General features: G+C 36.1%; 3 protein-coding genes across 3 annotated transcripts; 2 read left to right on the forward strand and 1 right to left on the reverse strand.

Annotated features, from left to right (window-relative positions):
• Positions 1-3432: 3432 nt before the first annotated feature.
• LOC104215692 (uncharacterized) lies at positions 3433-5588 on the reverse strand. The gene is made up of 4 exons (XM_070170249.1): positions 5094-5588; positions 4647-5042; positions 4474-4549; positions 3433-3647 (listed from the first exon to the last, which is right to left on the reverse strand). The coding sequence occupies exons 1-4, from the start codon at positions 5586-5588 to the stop codon at positions 3433-3435; spliced, it is 1182 nt and encodes a 393-aa protein (XP_070026350.1).
• Positions 5589-6583: 995 nt separating this feature from the next.
• On the forward strand, positions 6584-14272 carry LOC104215682 (cleavage stimulating factor 64). The gene is made up of 10 exons (XM_009765537.2): positions 6584-6741; positions 6985-7063; positions 7610-7784; positions 10290-10323; positions 10467-10687; positions 10980-11057; positions 12010-12045; positions 12189-12620; positions 13123-13422; positions 13737-14272. Exons 1-10 carry the CDS (start codon positions 6705-6707, stop codon positions 13872-13874), a joined length of 1530 nt encoding a protein of 509 aa, XP_009763839.1. The 5' UTR covers positions 6584-6704; the 3' UTR covers positions 13875-14272.
• A 1882-nt stretch (positions 14273-16154) lies between these two features.
• Positions 16155-20691, forward strand: LOC104215681 (uncharacterized). Its single transcript, XM_009765535.2, has 6 exons — positions 16155-16460; positions 17509-17661; positions 18267-18413; positions 19023-19175; positions 19600-19722; positions 20294-20691. Exons 1-6 carry the CDS (start codon positions 16320-16322, stop codon positions 20369-20371), a joined length of 795 nt encoding a protein of 264 aa, XP_009763837.1. The 5' UTR covers positions 16155-16319; the 3' UTR covers positions 20372-20691.
• Positions 20692-22099: the final 1408 nt, after the last annotated feature.

The following is a 22099-nucleotide window of genomic DNA, read 5'->3' on the forward strand; positions in this document are numbered from 1 at the left end:
CCTTTGAAAAAGGAAGAGTATCTTAAATGTAGGGGATTATGTGTAACTGATACCCAGTATTTAAGGTATGTTTCATTTCCTCCTTATTATAGTTTTGTATAAAACTAGTAAATATAAGTATATAAAGTAATTAATAAGGAACCTAAATAAAGGTAATAAATAGGTTTGTATTATAGTATAGCTAGGTAAAAATCCCTATCTAATTCATTGTGAAATGAGTTCAGCCATAAAAGGTTAAAACGACATTGTGTTTCATTTTAGAAAAGAAAAAACAGTTTGTTTTATTTGCTATAACTACATGTTTTTCCAATCAAGAATCAAAACTACTATGTTCTTTTGTCAATTCATAAGAGAATAGTTATATGTTTAACCAACATATCATTAGTCGAAGGTTTAAATTAAAATATAGCTATTCATCAATAATATTATTTCTCAACTTGCCAATTAAGGAATGAATCTTCCGCTGTTGCTTCGTTTGTACAAATACAGGAAACCCATAATCATCGACTAAGAGAGACAAGGAAAGGGATTAAACATATTAAGGATGAACATGCACTATATAAATTAAGTCTTTTTACTTATTTATTAAAATAGATCAAGTAAAACACTACATATGAGTGCGTATGACAAGGATACACACAAAGAAATACCATTATTTTCTGGGAGTGGAGTTATAAAAATTTGTAAAACTAGATTCATGAAATAAAGGGGAAAAATAGGAAGACAATAACCCATAGAAAAGCTTGAAAAAAAGGACTTTTACATAACTATTTACGCGGGGCATGTAAAAGAGTGAAATAAACGAGAGAGTATTGAACAATTTTCTGCTTGCTTCTTTCATTGAATGTATACCTATTTGTACAACTTATGAGCTAAGAGAATAAAATAATAATCAATGAAACCTTCGTAGAGTTTGTCTGACTAGTGTTGGCTAAAGAAATGACAAAATAACTACCTAAGGAATCCTATATAACAAAATCATGTGGAAATAAAAGGATCTAGAATGGGATCCAATATTTTAACTCTATCTAATTGATGTGTCTATACAAATTGAGCAAATGGCCCAATTGTCACTAAATGAGCAGGCATCCCAATTGTCTAATTTGTCTGAGGCCCAAATGTTGAATCAACTAGCTTTGAATATATGGAACCTTTTACCTTTTCCTTCTTCTCCATTAAGGTCTTCTTCATCTGCTCCATTAATACCAGAGTTAACACCCCTCCCCCTTCAAGTTGGAGGGGAGAGAAGAGACCCCCAACTTGCCAAGAATGGAAAAATGAGAAGGCCCTGACAAAGGTTTTGTGAAGATATCAGCGAGCTGGGAAGAAGACGGAACAAATCAATCTAGAGAGAAATTGTTGTCGCACAAAGTGACAATCGAGTTCCACATGTTTGGTACGTTCGTGGAAGACGGGATTGCGAGCTATATGTAAAGCTGCCTGACTATCAGAGTGAATAGGAATTGGAAGAGTCGGAGGTGCCGATAGATCTTGAAGGAGACGGTTCAACCAGGTTAATTCAGCAATAAGGCGACGCATTGAGCGATACTCTGCTTCCGCTGAAGACAAAGAGACGGAAACTTGCTTTTTGGACTTCCATGAAATGGGTGAACCTCCAAGACTTCTGAAATACCCACTAATGGATCTTCTGGAATCAACACACGAAGCCCAATCGGCATCACAAAAGGCAAGAATGGAAAAGGAAGGATCTTTGCTCATAAAAAGCCTTTGGGCAGGAGCAGTGCGCAGATAACGAAGAACTCTAAGAGCAGCTGAAAAATGGGGAACACAGGGAGTTTGCATAAACTGAAATACGTGTTGGACCGCAAATGAAAGATCTGGTCGGGTATGCGTCAAATAGTTGAGCTTGCCAATCAAGCGACGATAATAAGTGGTATCAGATAGTAAGCCACCAGTGTCAATGGAGAGCTTGCAAGAAGGATCCAAGGGAGAAGAGACCGGAGGAAGATGATCACAATTGAACTCAGAAAGGAGGTCAAGAGTGAACTTGCGCTGACTGATGATGACACCTTGTGGTTCTTGAAGTATTTCCAAACCTAGGAAATAATGTAAGTCCCCCAAATCTTTGACTTTAAATTCATCATTCAAGAAATCTTTTAATTTTACAATCTCTGATGGATCATTTCCAGTGAGTAAAATGTCATCGACATAAATAGCTACAATAGAAATTGAGTCCCCTAACCTCTTAAAGAATAGTGAATAATCATTGAGCGATGAAGAATAACCTTTAAAGTTTAAGGCAGCCCCTAATCGAGTGTACTACTATCGTGAGGCCTGTCGCAAACCATATAATGACTTTTGGAGTTTGCAAGCAAGGTTAGAATTTGTGAAAGGCAACCCATTAGGAAGCTTCATGTAAACTTCTTCTTGTAACTCACCATGTAAAAAGGCGTTATTCACATCTAGTTGAGATATATGCCATCCTTTTTTCACTGCCACAGCGAGAATGCATCTAATTGTGGTCATCTTGACCACTGGTGAATAGGTCTCGTTGAAATCTATGCCTTCTCACTGAATACCCCCTCGAATGACCAATCGTGCCTTTAATCTTTCAAGAGTTCCATTCGATTTGTGTTTCATCTTGTAAACCCATTTACAAGGTAAAGCCTTCTTTCCGGGTGGCAATTCAACCAACTCTCAAGTTTGATTTTGCTCCAGAGATGCAAGTTCAGAATCCATGGCTTTCTGCTATCCAGGGTGCATAGCAGCTCGAGAATAGCTTAGTGGCTCAGTGATAGTAGAAATAGTGTTGAGTTGCTGTTGGTTTGAAATTGAAAGAGCTGCAAATGGGAATATAGGGAGACTAAGGGGATGAGTGAAACAGGCAGCAGTCAAGTTAGTGAGATAAATAGAGTCACAAACAAAATTATTCAAATATGCAGGCCTGTTGTGTTCCCTTTGTGATCTTCTGGGAGTGGGAATAGGAGAGTGAGATGTAGGGGTGGAGACAGTAGGTGTAGAGGCAGGAGAAGGTGAGGAGATAGTAGAAGAGGGATCAGGAGAAGAGGGTATAGGAGGATCTTGTACAGTAGAAATAGAAGGAGTTTTAGTGAAGATGGGATTTGAGAAAGATGAAGAAGAAAATGGAAATTCAGTTTCATGGAAAAGTACATCTCTGGAAACAAACACCTTTCTAGTTTCTAGGTTAAAATGTTTATACCATTTTCTTTCCTGTGGATACCCTAGGAAAACACAAGGCATAGCTCTAGGTTCAAATTTGGCCCTATTGTGTGGTAAAGTAGAAGCATAGCAAATACACCCAAAGCATCTAAGGAAGCTATAATTGGGAGGTTTGCCAAAAATGAGTTCATATTGTGTTTTTCCATTTAGGATAGAAGATGGGAATCTATTGATGAGAAAAGTAGCAGTGAATAAACATTCTCCCCAGTAAATGATAGGAAGTTTAGATTGCTACAGTAAAGCCCTAGAAGTTTCCAAGAGATGGCTATGCTTCCTTTCAACGATGCCATTTTGTTGAGGAGTAGCAGTGCAAGAGGTTTGGTAAATGATTCCTTGTGAAGCAAAGAAATCAGAAATAGTAGAACCTCCTCCCAATTCTAATGCATTGTCAGACCTGATGACCTTAACTTTAGAATGAAATTGCCTTTCAACCATAGCTAAAAATACTTTAACAATGGAAAGCATTACTCTTAGCACTCAAAAGATAGGTCCAAGTTGCCCTACTATAATGATCAACTATGGTAAGGAAGTATTTGTATCCATCATAGGTAGGTGATTTATAGGGTCCCCAAGTATCAATGTGCACAAATTCAAACACAGTAGTAGATTTGATAGAGCTAAGAGGGAAAGGTAATCTGGATTGCCTTGCTAAGGGGCAGATTTCACAAATGCAATTAGAGTTAGGAATAGAGGAAATGAAACTGAACTTTATCATTGCAGAGAATGGAATGTGACTCAATCTAATATACCACAATTTTATATCTGGATTGCTTCCTTTAGGAACGGAAATAGAACTACAAGTTGAAGTACAACTAGTATGCAAAACTTTAGACTTAGAAATTACTAAAGTGCTGAAATATTTCTGAAGCTGACTAGAAGAAGAATTGAGAAAGTAAATCCCATTCCTTGCTTCACCAAGAACCAGAGGGATCTACACTGAAATGCCCTGCATAAGACAACAAGCAGGAGAAAACATGAGATTGCATATCATTTGTTTGCAGAATTTTTGCACTGATATAAGGTTAATTCTAAATAAAGGAACAAGAAGCACATTATGTAGGATGAGATTAGGATAAAGAGTGATTGTCCCCCCATGAGTGACCTTAACTCTAAATGAATTAGGCAAGTTAATAAACAAAGGCGTGGACAAAAGGGCAAGAGAGATGAAGAATTGAGAGTCAAAGGACATATGCTCCGAGGCCCCTAAATCTATGATCCAAAAGTTAGAGTTAGCGCAGGTCAAGTATGCCACAGGATTGTGGAAAATGTTACCAGCACATTGAACCATATTAGCTTGCACATCTGAAGGCTCTGAAGGTGAGGTTCCAGTATCACTGATCTGGACATTCTGAATGAGTTGAATTAGTTGAGAGAACTGAGCTTGTGAAAGAGAGCTTCCTCTCACTTGATTTGCAAAAGGGAGTTAAACATTTCCTTGGGACAACATTGCTCCTTATTCCACCTTGCATCTTTGTTGTTTTAGTGAACTTAAAATCTGAAGGGAAACCAATTATTCGATAGTATTTGTCAACTGAATGGCCTGGTTTCTTGCAATGAGAACAAATCAAGTTATTCTTCCTCCCTTTAAAGTCTGATGATTGAGATTTCTGACCTAAAATATTTTGACGTGTGGCTAGGAAAGAAGAAGAGTCACCAGGAAACTGAGGATTCACATATACTTCCCTTTGCCTCTCATCTTGAACCAACAGAGAATAGGCAATATTGATGTTGGGGAGAGGGGACATCATTAGGATGTTGCTCCTAACAGGAGAATATGTATCATTCAAGCCCATGAAAAATTGAATCAACCTTTCATCTTGAAGAGACTTAACCAATTTCACCTAGCCACCACAGGTGCAGGCACAAGAACAGGTAACAGTAGTGTAAATAACATCAAGTTCATCCCATAATAGCTTCAATTTAGTGAAATAGCCAACAATATCACTTGATCCTTGCATTAAGTCACTTATTTCCTTTTGTAGGTGATAGAGTTTAGCCTCATTGGATTGGACAAACCTATCCTCAAGATCTGTCCAAAGAGCTTGAGCAGATTTGGAGTAAAGAACACTGACAACAATTTCCTTTGAAAGGGAGTTGAGTAACCAAGAGGTTACCATATCATTACACCGAGTCCACAAGTTAAAAGAGGTAGAATCAGAGGCAGGAGCAGAGCAACTCCCATCAATGAAGCCCAACTTATTTTTAGCGGAAAGGGCAATGAGAAGAGACCTCCTCCAACCTCCATAGCCACGACCATCGAAAACAGAAGAGACGAGAGTCATACCGGGTGAATCTGATGGGTGAAGAAAATAAGGATGGCTAGCATCAATAGTAGGAGAGGTGCTAGAACCACCATCCTTAGAAGGAGCATCAGATGAAGACACCATCTTTAGAAGGAGCAGAAGAAGTCCAGAATCTAAGTGTGCTCTGATACCATGTAAAAGAGTGAAGTAAACGAGAGAGTATTGAACAATTTTCTACTTGCTTCTTTCATTGAATGTGTACCTATTTGTACAACTTATGAGCTAAGAGAATAAAATAATAATCAATAAAACCTTCATAGAGTTTGTCTGACTAGTGTTGGCTAAAGGACTGACAAAATAACTACCTAAAGAATCCTATATAACAAAATCATGTGGGAATAGAAAGATCCAGAATGGGATCCAATATTTTAACTCTATCTAATTGATGTGTCTATACAAATTGGCAGACGGCCCAATTGTCACTAAATGAGCAGGCGGCCCAATTGTCTGATTTGTCTGAGGCCCAATTGTCTGATTTGTCCGAGGCCCAAATGTTGAATCAACCAGCTTTGAATATATGGAACCTTTACCTTTTCCTCCATTAACGTCTTTTTCATCTGCTCCATTAATACCAGAGTTAACAGGGCAAAAAAACTATTCTCCTGTGCTTATTTACAAAGTTCGTCCATTAAAAATTTACACAACACAATTTCGTACGTTGTATACCTTTAGGATATACAAATTACATAATCGTATACGTCGAAAGTATACTAAAAATAGTTAAAGCACACTATTGTATACTAATAATATATTATTAAGGCATAAAATATGTGAATTTTATACCTGGATGGTATAAAATGTACATACTTGATGAGTATTTTATAAATAATTTTTCTTAACTATGTAGTATGTACATTATAATATCTTTTAAAATAAAATTTTCTGGTAATTATTTTTGGCCGCATAGCATTCTCGTTATTCCGTTAAAACCCCAAAAGAAACCCACATAAAAGAAACACCAATATTGATTAATATACTAATTGGCTGAATCATGACCCGATTGACCTGACCCGTTTTGGAAATCCGGTCTTTTCTTTTTGCCGGTTCCCCGAGCTCGGTCAATGCCCTCTCCGCTTAATCCCAGTTTGAAAAGGAAAAGGAAAATTCAGTGAATGAGCGGGACATGAATAATAATAAGAGGAAAAGGATGAAGCTGAGTCATTGGAGCTTCACCTTCTTCTTCTTCTACTTTTAACAATTATGGCCTCTTCTGATTCCCAGCGTCGCTGCGTTTTTGGTTAGTTTTTTCTTCTTTTTTTCTTCCTAATTCTCTTTATCTATCAATTAGTTTATGAAATACTATTTGGATAATTGTAATTCCGCCTAGTGTTGCTTAATTACTCGAAAAGATTGAAGCTTTAGCCCACTGGGTATACTGGGGGTTGGCAATTCAATCCAATTTAAGTTGCTTCTGTACTATAATTGTATATTGGAATAAAATATTTAGCTGAATGTGGATTTATTTTTGTGGGTGATTTAGTTGGGAATATACCATATGATGCTACTGAGGAGCAACTAATTCAAATCTGTGAGGAGGTTGGACCAGTTGTTTCCTTCAGGTGGAGTATATTTTTTCTTTTTGCCCTCTCACTTATTTAACACAGCAGTTGTTTTATCTTTTGTTTTTTATTTAGTTAAAGCGGATGAATTAGTTTCTCGTAGCAGGACATAGAAGAGTTTGTCCTATTGCAAGTTTTGAACTTTCAAGTGCACTAATATTTCGAGTACATGTAAGAAATGGGAAAGATTGTAAAACGAAATACTATTTTAACCTTTTCGTCGCAATTTGGTGTTCCAAGTATATGTTAGTTTGCTGATTGAGGATTTGAGGTGACTAATGGATAGAGTGAACTTGACAGCTAGAAAAGCATATATCGTTTTTAGTATAAAAATGAATGCATGAACTTTCTACTGCAGCTGGTCGAAAAACTTTTCCCTGGCAATGATTTTAAAATTCTTTCTAGAGGGCGTTATGTGGAGGATGACCGACTGAAGGAGGTTCTTTTTAGTCTAATAAGAGATGATTATTCCCCTTTACTCTCTCATATTTGGATGCGTCTACCTAGCATTTCCATCTTTTGACTCGTTCTGTTTCTCTTCCTCAGATTAGTGATTGATAGAGAAACTGGGAAACCAAAAGGTTATGGATTCTGCGAATACAAGGATGAAGAGACTGCCTTGAGTGCTCGTCGTAACCTTCAAGGGTACGAGATAAATGGTCGGCAGCTAAGAGTTGATTTTGCTGAAAATGATAAAAATTCTGACAGAAATCGTGACCAGGTAAGATATTTAGACGTCCTTAGTCAATTATTCTTACGAGTACATCCTTGACAATAATTAGTATAGTGTGTTTCTTTCATTAGCTGGTCTCTTAATTTCTTGTCCCTGGATTGAGCAGCCATTTTCAAGTTTGTTTGAGCTGCATGTCTCAACTAAAATGTCCATATATATCAAAAGTTATTGGTTTTTATGCTACTCAACGACTGGCTATTTCAGAATAGTCATGATTGTGTTAGTGGAATTATGGAAATGATTAAATTTCATACAAGCCGGTGTTGGCATTTCATTAGGTTCTGTTGGGGATGAACTTATTCTTTATTAGGATATCCAACATTAATATCACTGGTTTTATCCTGTTTAATGACCATTAAAACTGGTACCTGGGTGCTTTAACCATTTTAGCTACCTACAATTTACTCACTTATCCTCTGGAGTTTCTACTTTTGCTTCTATGGTGAATCACCTATCTGACTTACTTCTGTGAATTTCTTTGTAGTCGTTCGTGGACTTTTTGGGGTCACATCTTACTCAAACTTTTCTGTATTTTGATCCAGTCTTATCTTGATCCGTTCATCTAAACTAGTCATTAGCACATAAAATTGTTGAAGTAGTGTGTTCATAATAACAAAGCTTCAGAGATATAGTTTGTTCAATTGGAAGAGTCTTGGTTACCCTTATATCCCAAATTAACTGTCTTACTTTCTATGTTGGGTTAAAAAAGACTTTTTTGATGAAGTAAAGATACTTACATTGATAGCGGCATCCAGAAGATGTAAATTACAATAGTCGGATGTGACTCCTACACAGAACTCAAGGAGTCAATGAAGTCCAAAAACTGATTTAGACCATTTATGTCCCCATGTTTTTACCAACCAAAATGGTTGGAAAGGCATTTAGCTTTTTATCTCTGGAATTGTCACTGAAGTCTCTTACATTATCAAAAAAAGAAAATGGCACTGAAGTCTCGTCAAAATATCGTGCGCTGTCTCTTCCTGCTAGACCAATGCCGGGGGTGCTATCCGAAACAATAAATCTTTCCCCCATGGATAAGTACTGCTTTTCCGCATATCCAATTTCTTCTCAAATCTTCTATTTTGCCACACATCAGATGCTTTCTGTTTTGCCACCAAATGTAGACCCAAGTAAGTAGCAGGAATTGTCCTGTTTTGCACCCCAAAATCATAGCTAACTGAATATTTTCCACCCCATTAACTGGATAAAGAAGGCTCTTGCTCATGTAAATGTGTAAACCCGAGAGGGCTTCAACGGCCAGCAATATAATTCTTTGATTGAAATGAAGACTTATTCGCTACAATGTTCAAGTTATCAACTTTTTGTTATCAAAAAGGTGCAATTTTCCTCATTTTTATACTAAAGCCCAAATTCTTTAAAAAGTTAACTTATCTATATTGTTGGCTCACTTTCATTTAAATACATCAAAACTTCAACTGATACCTTAACAGTTGTGCCCAAACAGAACACTGTTCTTAAATTAAGATAAAAGGAGCACTTCTTAATATTCAAACTAGGGGTGTTCATAAAAATCCGAAAATCCGAACCAAACCGAAAACCAAACCAAACCGACCAAAAAAACCGATACTTTTTGGTTTGGTTTGGTTTTGGTTTTGAAATTTAAAAACCGATCAAATTTGGTTTGGTTTTGGTTTAATTAAAAAAAACCGAACCAAACCAAGTATAGGAGTAGCTATTTTAAATTTATTGTTACACCTATATATATGTATATTTTTGTACAAAGTTTTAAAATTTTTATAGTAAATATTAATCGTTTGCACTTTTAGTATAGTTCTTTACCTTTACATTCTAGTTTAATTGGTAGTTTTCTTTTGTTAAGTGTAAGAATCTATTTCATGTTAAGAATATATTTTTAATTGAGTCCTTAAATTATTCATCACTATTTTTTCCAATTATCATCAATATATCTTGGTAAATAATAAATTTCTCAAAGGGCAATTGATTTGATAGTGTTACGTTGAAAATGTGGTCGCCGAAATGTGTGTTTGGTAGTGTATGTCTTAATTTAAGAAAAAACCGACAAATAACCGAAAAAACCGAAAAACCGACATAAACCGAATCAAGAAAAAACCGACTTAATTGGTTTGGTTTGGTTCAAATATTTAAAAAACCGACTTACTTGGTTTAGTTTCTTTTTAGGGAAAAACCGATCCAAACCGAACCATAAACACCCCTAATTCAAACTCCTCTTGATGAAGATGGCGGAAGCATAAATATTGTGAGAGAACTTAATGTTTGAAGTATTATCATTTTTTTTCTGTACGTCAACTTTTCCAACTCAGAAGCAAGTAATTTATTGAACACGTGTGGACTATCACGTATCACCACCATGTCATTACTAACTCCTCTGTTGTGGCTAATCCTGCCCAATGAGAAAAGGGGAAAGGACAACGAACTTAATACTCGTCAGATACTTCTTTCTCTAATTTTAATAAAATCTATTCAGTTGACCTTATTTCTGTTTTCTGACAGGGTCGCGGCGGACCTGGCATGGCTACGAATATTGGTATGTTTCAATTTCAGATCTGCTCTTGGCCCTTTCTTTTCCAATAGGCAAAAAGAGGGGAGCATGAGATTCATGTGCTCGGTAGCATTTTATTTTCTCTATAGAATATTAGATTCTAACTTTTTTTCTGTAATATCTGTCAGATCCCAAAAAACACATCGGGGGACCAGCTGTCCCTGTGGATTCTGCACTTCATCAGCCAATAGGCATGTCAGTAGCTATGACTGCTGCAGCGGTTATGGCAGGAGCTCTTGGAGCTGCTCAGACTGGCAGCTCATTCAGTCAATCTGGAGTAGATCCTTTAACACTACATATGTCCAAATTGTCTAGGAGCCAACTGAATGATGTAATGTCTGAGTTTAAGGTCAGGATGTTGATTAAATCCCTCTCCTATTCGTGATTTTTCTAGCTCTGATTGAAGTCTGCTGCAAAAATATATTACAGTGATAAAACTTTGAGTACTTTTCATTTATCAAAGACACTCTTCTTAGTTAAGCTAGAAGTAACTGAAACAATACAAAGCTATAGACTGAGTGGTATAAAAATGACTTAGCCAAATAGTCGTATTCTGGTAATTCCTTTAATTATCGTGTCAACCAGTGCATGTGATCCTCATGGATAACTGCTTGACATGATTATTGTAATTTTGATGACAGGTAATGTGTACACAAAACAAGGAACAGACACGCCAACTGCTGTTAGCAATTCCAAATTTGTCAAAAGCTCTTTTTCAGGTATTGAACTATGGTAGATGCTTAATGTGGTTGCACATTTCTGCTGTTGTTTAGCTGTTTGCTGTTGCTGACTTCTCAATAATGAAAATAATCATCTACTCTTCATAGGTGGTGACCCCTTAGATGCAATAGGGCTTTTGTGCTCGTGCTATTCATTACTGCAGCATGGCCAAGCAGCCACTTAAGGCTTCTGAAACTGCATTTATGGTGTTCTATCCTCGGCTGCTTGTTTTATCATTACTAGAAAACCACTATTCAAAACTTTTTGTGCTAGATTAGGACAATGAATCTGTCTGCTTTATCACACGGTTTGCCAATGTGCATAAGAGTTGTAAGAGTTGGACTTAATATATTGGGGCCCTTCAAAGGACCACATGCTATGCGTCGCTCGTGTTGTACTCATATGGAGAGGAATGTAGGAAAATGCTTAGTTGCTATGTGGTGACCTTTGTAAATTTGTAGTAATTCTTTTTGGCAGTACCATCTTGGTACTTGCCTTAATAAAATTTACTTACCTTACTAGAAAAAAGGAGAGGAATGTGGAAAGTGGGTTCCTCTCACTTGTGCTCACTTCCGTTGCCTAGTTATTTTTTCATTCTTTCAGCACTTTGTATATGTTCTTTTTGTAGGTAAGATACAGTAGATAAGCAGCAGAGCTATGGTTGTTACTTTGATGACTTTTATTCTGCCACCTGCTAATGTTTTCTGGGCAGAATTTATAATCACTATCTAAAAGTTTGGAAGTGGAGTGACATCAAACATATGGCTTTAATTGATTTGAATTTCAATCTTTATTATCCTAAGACACAGTAGAATATGCATTTTCTGTATAGTTTCACTATATTTACTAGTTACTAGTTCTCAGCTTCAGAGAGCACTATTGCTCCTTTTTGCATTGCATGATTATTGTGTTATCCCATGCCTATAAGTTTTTATTTGTTTATGAATGCAGGCACAGCTAATACTGGGAATGGTGTCCCAACCAATGGTTCGTTCACTGACTCCATACTTTTTTTTCTTCTTAATAACATTGCCTGGCTCTTTATGCCTCTCTCTCTCCTTTTTTTTTGGTTGTTTTTTGAGGCATCAGGTTGTGAAAGAGCAACACCTAATCATCTTTGAAATGTGCAGTTGCAGATGCCAAACATTCGGCAATCTACTGCACCTCAACTGCAGCCATTGTTGCTAGATGGTCAGCGAAGTCAACAACTAGCAACTCAGTCTCTCCCTGGGTTACCCCCACTTCCCCCTAGTTTGCTCCCCCAGGCACGGCCTCAGATTCAGCTTGCCCAACCAGCACAGAACCAAATTTTGCAGAGTCAGTTGCCTACGCCTTCTAGAATCCTTCCATCTGTGCAACCCCAGGTCAATGTATCAATTAATCCGCCAGTTCAGATGGGAACTTCCTCTTCTATAAAGCAGCAAATGCATCCTTCTTTCTTACAACAAGCTGGGCCAGTTGCATCTACAAATTTTTCATATAATAGTCAGCTGGGGACTACAAATACAAACTATCATCCTCCTCAATCAACGCTTCCCCCATTATTGGAACAAGGTTTTCAGGTGCCTATCTTTCTTGAACTGTTAGTCCATTAGTGCAAATAAATGAACGGCAATGGCAAAATATGAAATATGTGGAAGTATTATTTTTAAAATGTCATGGAAATGACTTAATAAGGTCAGTAAAACTTACTTTGGTCAAGTAGACGATTGTCATGCTTGATTGGGTAAGTAATTATCCGACGAATAAATAACAATGTGTTTTACCTTAGAAAGGAAGAGAGTCTAAATATCAGGTTCTCTTAATAGCTTTTTAGTTGTACGAGAAGAGAACTAGAATCTTATGCAAAAGGCCGCTTATCTTTGATAATAAAAGCTCTGCTCCTCACCCCTTTTCTACTTCTAGAACGTTTACTTGAATAACTCCCAAAAGCAATGAAAACAGGAAGTCCATAGGATAGTTGCTACATGGAACAGTGTGTATCTTTCTTGCAAGACTTACTTCAGTGGTGTTGTACTTTCAAAGGGACACAAATATGATCTTGTATAAATTTTTTGTTAACAGGTAAACCCTTCAGCAGTTTCTGGTGTCATGGATAATATGAATAAAGGGTCTCGAGGACCACAGGCTCCAAATAATTCATCTTCAATTACCAGACCAGCTTACCCTGCAGGTTTGCCTGAGGAAAAGAGAGGGGCAACTAATAATCTAGATCTTCTTAGCCGGCCATCGAAATTGCCTAGACTAAATGATGGAATAAGTTATGCCTTGCCTGATGCAAGTGTATCTACGTCCCTGTCAGGACCCTCGACTCAAGTTTCAGCTGCAGCAGAAGTGTCAAACTCTGATAAACAAGCTAGTCAGGTAATTTTAGAGTGTTTCTGTTTCTTTTTAATCAATTGCAGAAACTTAAGACAGATTATTTTGCAAATGAAAAGTGAATTTAGATGATTCTACTCCCACTTATTTTCTTGCTTGACATGTTGATTTGAAAGATTGTCTAACTAGTACCCTCTGATACAGTCTGCTAAATTCCGGATCTGATTATGTTAAATGCCTTTATTTTCTCTATAGAAACAACTAATTGTCTTGATTTGGTACTAAATTTGGAATCATGCAGGGTGTGGTTATAATATGGTAGTTTAGTTATATGAAGATATGCTCTTGTTTTTCAACAGGTGCAGCTTCCCTCGGACATTGAGTCTGCCTTGCTGCAACAAGTACTGAGTCTGACTCCTGAACAGCTAAGTTCACTGCCACCAGATCAGCAGCAGCAGGTCATTCAGCTTCAGCAGATGCTTCGGCAGCCAACGTAGCCACACTTTACTACATGAAGATGATCTCAGATACACCTGCATGCTGGTTTATGTTTGCCCCTCTGCAATATTTGCGCAGAAGGGCATGTTGTCTCTTAGATCAATTTCCATATTGTAAAGCAAAGGATCCAGCATATGATTATAAAATGCACTAGAGGCTATTACATTCATGTAACGGTTATGAGGCAAGTTGTTTGCAAGATAAATGAAGGAAAGAGAAGAAATTTGTGGCTCCAGTTGTACTCTTTTTTGTTAGTTATTTGTCAAAGCTCCAGTTGTACCCTAGGAGTAGATATTTGAGACACATTTTTCATTTGCTATTTGCCCACTTATCTTTCAGTAACAAATTCATTGCTTGGTTTATCTTAATGCAAGTCCTGGATCAGTTTTGCGGTTTTTATGCATTTAATTTCATATTCCGAACATTGTTCTAAAGCAACCTACAAAAATCTGGAACTCTGATGTCGCCCTGTTGAGAATCTCTCTTTCGCTCTCTACCCCTCAGAATGTAAAAGCTATTAAGCTAGTGGTCTGGACATTCAATTCTATCCCACAAGAGAATAATCTTTCGTAATTTACTGGCTCAACATAATTCCTTTTTGGAGTTTCTCATAAAAATACTTGTGAAGGAACGCCTGTCATATAAAATGAGAATTATCTGCACCTCATATTTTTGGAAATAATGCTTAGCTCGTGTCATCAAATTCGTGGAGAACAAACACTATTTGAAAAGGAAAAAGAAGGGAAGGAAAGCAAAATATTCAAGATTTCAAGAGGATGGGTACACTGTTGTAAAGAGATGCAACTAGAATTTATATTTGACGGATTTAACTTTAGTTTTTTCCCATGAACTCACTACACTGTTGAAATTATAGGTTCAAAATTATATTCTTTTTGAAATTTTAGTAATTTTCACGCATATTTATGCTCCATGCTGAAAATAAGACCATTCAGAGTGGGATTTGAATCGCTAATTTCACTTTTAAAGGTGCACCCAATAATAGTTACACCATAAGAGTCTTTGAGCATGGGTTCACACACATATATTTAAATAATTTTGAAGAAATATAACATTATTATACATGATTTAGGGAGAGGAGCCCAAGCTGAATACGCCTCTGCTCCTAATTCACAGCGCTTATACCCTGTTCTTAAGGTATAAGGTTTGATTTTGGGAAATCCACTATGTATAGTCGTCCTCCAAAGTAATAGTCAAAAAATATATTTTTTTGTACATTAATATATAATATGCATATTTTATATATTATAAATATATATCTTTTATATATTTGACTGGCAGTTATAATTATTTTCAATCGAACGACCAAATTGTTAAAAGCCCTTTGATTTTAAATCACTGACTTATCCTCAAGTCCTTCAAAACAACACAATGTAGGGTGTGTTTGGTATAACGGAAAATGTTTTCTTGGAAAATAAGTAGTAATCTTATTCATTTTCTGTTGTTTGGTACGCAAATTAAGGAAAATGACTTTTCAAGAGTATTCATAAGTAATTTAGATATAATAAACATGAAGTCATAAACTTTCGAACCAACAACTTTCCGGACACACAAATTTCATAAATTTTTGAAACCGCTAAACTTTCAAAACCACAGAATTTCAAACCCGTAAACTTTATAATTTTTAAACTTGTAAACTTCCAAACATATAAACCTTCGAACTCAGAATTTTGGAACTTGTAAAATTTTGAGCCTTTAAACCGATAAATAATAAAATTAAAACTGAAAAATATATTAAAAAAATATTTTTTTTCGGGAGGGGGAGGGGAGGCTGGGGAGGGGGCATAAAAACGAAAAAAAAAAAACAGAAATTTAAATTTTAAAACAGAAATTTTTTTTTGTGCGGGAGGTGGGGGTGGAGTGGAGGGGTAGTAGGGTGAGTAATAACGGAAAAACTGAAATAAAAAAAAATACTTTTTTGGAGAGGGGGGTGGGGTGAGTTGGTGAGGGTGAGGAAGGTTGAGAAGTAGTTTTGGAAAATGTTTTCCCTTCTCTTGACAAGGAAAATATTTTTCTCCAATTGGAGGAAAATGAGTTCATAAGAAAAATATTTTCCAAAACATTAAAGCCAACCAAATATGAGAAAACTGGAACCAAACACACCCGTAGTGTGTGTGCATGAGTTACATTTTTTGAATTTAAAAAAAATAAATACTAGAGTGGAAGAAAAGGTAAAATAACATTGGTTAGATGGGTGAGCCAGAACAGGTGGCACCTTACCCGCCACCATACATATAACGACATAACGTACACGAAACCTATTTTTCTACTTGTGTTTTACCTCAATTTCTATATTCTTCTCCCACTGTTCTCTGTATCTAACATTCTAAAAGAAAAAGTCACCCAATTTGCCCGAGATTTCTATGTACATATAAGCTGGCATATGAGTAGCGGAGAAGAATTGGGAATTTGAAGAGAACATCAGAATGGTAATCCAGTTAGTTCTTAGACCTCCAGTGGGTGGCCGTCTTGTCAAAGCTACTCCGATTGTTCCTAATAAGCCCAATGGATTTTCCAGGTTATGTATTCGGAATTGTGTTATAATGGACCCTCAGAAATCCCAAAAGGTGCTCGCTTTTTAATTGCTGCAATCTGTTTGTTAATTTTCCGGTGGAGAAGTAATCAAGTTTCTTTTTTAACTTAATAACGGTTTTTGTCAAGCAGTTTTTGTCTTATTATTTGAAGTTTAGAGCTTGAAGGAGAGTCTTGGAGCAACGCTAAAGTTGTCTCCATGTGACTTATAGGTCACGGATTCGAGCCGTGTAATTAGTCACTAATGCTTGCATTAGGGTCTACATCACACCCAAGGGGCGGCCCTTCCTCGGACTCTGCGAGATGCTTTGTGCGCCGGGCTACCCCTTCTTTTTATTTGAAGTTTAGAGCTCACCCACGTCAACAGTCCTTTAGAAGAGCAATGTCTTTGCGTTTTTCAGTTGTTGAATAGATAGGAGTGATGTTTGACTGCTTAGATTTTATGCTTGGTATCTGCTTTAGCTCTTCAAGAAGACAATTTGATGATCCTTTATTTGCTTTCTTGAGTGAACGACTTGAACCTTAACTATCTATTCAACATTGTTAGTGTGCTAGAGAATTTAGACCATCTTTCACAATGTTACAAAGGTAAGAGTACTAACTACAAACATGTCATCTTAGAAGGAGCTCTTCAACAAGCTTAAGTTTCTCAACCTTCATTGTTCATCTTATTCTCAGCCTCTTAGGCCCTAAAGTTTCTATGCAATGATTTTCAGTTGTTTAACGTTTACGAAAGCATTTGATACAGTGTAGTTTTGGAACTTATCTTCCCCTAAGCTTAATTGAATTCTTTAAAGACAACCAATGTCCTGAAATTTTATAAAAATTGATTTGAAGTATAGAAATGTTCTCAAATGAATAATCTACTCCATGAAACATTATCAGATCCCTATTAGCTAATTCAACGAGATTAGGGAAATGCATATCATGATCTACTGAATGTGATAGCCTCTTTTCATTGAAAACTCTTAGTTAAATGCTAGAAGCTCTATTCGCTATGTTCATCTCATGAGACCATGTATGCACTTCTTACACAGACAATGCTGTGACTGAATCTGATGGGGCCACATTTCAACTTTGCAGTTAGTGCTGGATGTAAAGGAAAGACTTGAAAGGGAATACACAGATCTCCCATTGGGAAGAAATGGAAGAGATGATGAGGAGATGATTTTATGGTTCCTGGAGGATCGCAAATTCTCAGTTGAAGATGCTGTTTCTAAGCTGCATAAAGCCATTGTAAATTTATCGTTTATTTTACTAGAATCATCACGTTAACTTGACTGCCATACTACAACTTGATTATTGAAAGTAAAACCTCATGTAGCTTATAGTAAATTATATCGCAGAGCATGATATCTGCCCATGAGGCCTCAGCTATCTTCTTCTTTTTACTGTTTTCTGATTTGCTTTCCTCCTTCCATCTGGTTTCTGATGATGGAGAGAATGGACTTAGTCTTCCTCTGCCTTTCAGTTGACTTGTTCACTGTGTCAAAGATTTTAAATCCAATTCTCATGAAGTGGCTTTAGCTGTACTCGACTAGAAATTTCTAATGTTATATATACTATACGCTACAGGAGGTTTTCTCAATCATAAAACATGGGACACTGGATTGCTAAGATTACTACAAACTTTCCATTACCTCATGGTGATGAGAAGAACAGGAATACCATTCCTCTTGCCTGTCAATTGGCTTGCTTCACTGTGTCAATTCTTCAGTTCAATTATCGTGAAATTACATAGAAGCTGCATCTGAATTGAATAATTGCCATGCTATAATAGTTACTCTAAGCTTCAAAAGTAAGGAGGGATATTAACAATGATGTATTTCATACCTTATCAGAGATGGCGTCATGAATTTGGTGTATCAGACTTGTCAGAAGAGTCAGTTAAAAGTGTTGCTGAAACCGGAAAAGCATATGTGCATGACTGTTTTGATGTCTATGGAAGACCGGTCCTGATAGTGGAAGCATCAAAGCATTTTCCACAGGTAATAATGTGACACAGCTTACTTAAAGCTAGATTTTTACGAATACTAGGATTATTCAAAAATCTTCTTAAGAGAAAAAAGGACAGAACTTTGGCTGTATTTTTGCCATTTGATTTTCATTCAGAGAACCAAACTTTGGACCCACCTCTTTTTGACTGATCAGACTTTCTTAAGTCATACATGCCACATCTCATTGTTTTAGTAAAAACTTGAAAATTTTGGTTTACTTTTTTAACTAAAGCAAGTGAAATGGAAGTGTTAGTGATGTATGTAAAGAAATGCATTTGTACTTTCTCTTCGTTATTTCATTCTTGAGTGGATTTTTGCTATAAGAAAACTTTCAACTTTTGACCTTAGGTAGACCTGATCCTTTATATTTATTAAAGTACTTTTTTTTTCAAAATGCCTCCACTGTTTTACTAATTGAAAATATAAAACTTATCCCTCTACTAAATTTTAAGGAGAAGGAAATTGTTTTCCGAAACTTGTGATTTTGGGTGGAAAAGCAATAGAACGTTGGAAGCTGGAGATTTCTTATGAAATAAAGTTTTTCCCCTGTAGATACTGTTCTGCAGTTCTGATGGTGTACACTAAAATTTGGTGCCACAGAAGCAGGATCCTGATGAAGATGAGAAGTTATGTGTCTTTCTAATTGAGAAGGCATTGAGCGGTCTTCCCCCTGGTAAACAAGATATACTTGGTATATTTGATCTGAGAGGGTTTGGAACGGAGAATGCAGATCTTAAGTTCCTTACTTTTATGGTAATGTCCACTGTAGTTGCTCTTTAGTAATATTGTTTGCATGGTTCATCTCTCTGGGTTTTAGCTTAGGATGATTTGATTTGTGAATAAACTATGCGGGTACTTATATTGCTTTATCAAGTAAAACTTTTTTCATGATGCTGATACATCATGAAACTTTATGCGTGAAAGCTTCTGCTTGAAAAATACTTACTGTTGCTCTTGGTGCCTCCTCTAACATAACACCCTTGAAATACAGCTTCTTTTCATTTTCACAACAATCAACAATTCTGTCAAGTTGGTTGATAACAGGCCTATAAATGACTTGCTAATGTCATGTTCTCTACCTTCCTGTTGTGTTTACTATATAGTATTTAGCAATTTTCATCGGATCTTGAACAGTTTAAAATTGCATGCTAATTTCTCTTTAATCATTTTGGCACAGTTTGACGTATTCTACTACTATTATCCAAGACGGCTGGGTCAGGTTCTTTTTGTTGATGCTCCTTTTGTCTTCAAACCATTATGGCAGCTTGTCAAACCTGTGCTCAAGTCATACGCTTCATTGGTAAGACTTTCGTGCTATTAATTAAGAAGTTATTTCTTTTCTGACTTATCATATATATTGTTTCTGTTTGAGTCATGGCTTATATTTAAAAGCTCGACTTATATTCTTACTTTATAGTAAACCATAGTTCATTATGATTTTATTTGAAGAGTTACGCAAGGTTTTGAAGGTATTTCCCTTTTGAATCAGCTCTTCATGGTTGCTATTAATGCCTGTGTTTAGACGGACACACTGAGATAGTCTATTTACTGCCTATGACCTCACTTTTCATGTCTGCTACATCTGTTTTTACCCTTATACAGTGAGCCTCTACGCTAAAGCAGCATTTAAATATCCATATGATTTGGCGCCTTCGATGCGTTATTCTTCAGTTTCTCTTATTTTTCAGTGAACACTTGTTTCTGTCATTCGAATCTTTTATGCTTTGCCACTAATAAATTGGACAACATAAGAAATGACCATCTCAAAATCTGGTTACATAATCTTCATCATGTCTAGGCAGAATAAATTTAGTTCTCTCAGCTGCTTTTGATATGTTATCATCTTACACTCTGTATGTGTAATTTGAAAGGTGAGATTTTGTTCAGCGAAGGATGTCAGAGAGGAGTATTTTACAGAAGAGACAGTCCCAGCTAGTTTTAGAAAATGAAGACATGAGCATCTGGTACGCCAAAACTTTGATATACGCAAGAATAGAAAAGACTGAATCTTGATATAAAGAAGCTTCGGCCAAGATAACGATGACAAGCTCAATGATGGAAAGGACTAATGAAGTTATTGGATTCTACTCTTTTCAAATTTACAAAATTTACATGAATGAGAAAATCACTTTTCTCCAAAGCCTTGTGTTAGAGTTAGGACCATTTACAACAGCTATGATGTATCAAACTAAAAGATCATACAATGTACTTGGTTTTATCCGTATACAATAAAGCAAGATGCCCCCAAGGCTTTCATTCAAAGGTAAAAGTTTTACAATTCAAATGTGTCGTGGGTGCACGTCACGAGTTGGAATCTTGCTTTGGATCAAGTATAGTATTCAAGTGGAAAAGCTTAGAGGGATGGACGCATTATCCCTCCAGTTTCAAAACCGTAAAAAAGTGTATTATTGTTGGTTATCAAAAGGAAAAAAGTTAATGCAATGACATCTTGGGGCAAAGGAACTTACTTGTGTGTCCTCGTTTATGTCTAAGCAAATCTATTATCACGCTCTTACTAGAGTCATTCTGTTGTTTTTTCTACTCCATAAGATTTAGCTTGACTCCAAATTCTTAAGTTTTTTACAGAAAATTCAGAATACTACTCACCTCCTTAAGGTTCAAGAATATAACCAATATACTGTAATTCTTTTCCACACAAATAAATCTTTCCATCTCAAATTAAAGTTCCATAATTCTTCTTAAGGCCATTGGGAAATGGTGCAACCTTTTATAAAACAAAAAATACTGTTCAATATTGTAAGATATATGATAAGTTATCTTATCAGTTATTTCAGACGTACTTTTAGCTAGATTTGGTTGAAACTTGAAAAAAGAATTTTTGAAATTATGTTGAAAAATAACCTTTAGAAGTTGAAGTTGTGTTTGGACATGCATTTTATTTGGAAAAAATTGAAGTTTTTTAAGTGGAAGAAAAACTTTCACAAAAAAACTGGTAGTTTTGGGAACTTGAAGAAAAAAAAATTAAAATTTTTTCAAAGACTATATTTTATGAACAAATAATATTTTATTTTTTATATTAAAATATAGTCAAAATCTATGGTCAACGAGAGTATCTATAAAGTTCACAACTCTTTACTTTGCTTATTCTGCACCTAGAAAAAAGAATAAGTAGTAAAATCATAATAACTAAGTCATTGCTCTTTCAACGTGTTCGCAACAAATTTTTGTTGTATGGAAAATAAACTGTAATAAAAATAATATGAAGAAAAAGAAATATTATTGATAAATATTTGTGAGTATGATTCTATGTATCCCTTGATTCTCCTTTCTAAAATTCTCCGTGACTCGAGGGCTTGAGAAGCGTCTTTCTCGAATGTAGGACGATGCAGATCTCCTTGTGATGTATTTAATTGCCAAGAACGTTGAGTAGCACTTTGTTGTTTCGGGTTGATCTCCGGAAAAAACTCCGTTGATCACTCCTTTGTTGAAGAACTATGCAATTTATGATTGATCTGTTTGTTTGTGGATTCCTTCACCAATTGTGGAATGCTCTTCTCCAACTCTGAATCTCTTCTGAGAGTTATGTAACCCCTCTATTTATAGTTGTAGAGGATGGACAGTCTAGCTACATATGGATTCTCTTGCTTGATTCTGATTGGCTCATGTCATTTTAGCCACTTGGCGACATGTGATTGGTTCTTGCCTTTTGACTTGGA

Source organism: Nicotiana sylvestris, chromosome 3, assembly GCF_000393655.2.
Source record: "Nicotiana sylvestris chromosome 3, ASM39365v2, whole genome shotgun sequence".
NCBI classification, from domain to species: Eukaryota; Viridiplantae; Streptophyta; class Magnoliopsida; order Solanales; family Solanaceae; genus Nicotiana; species Nicotiana sylvestris.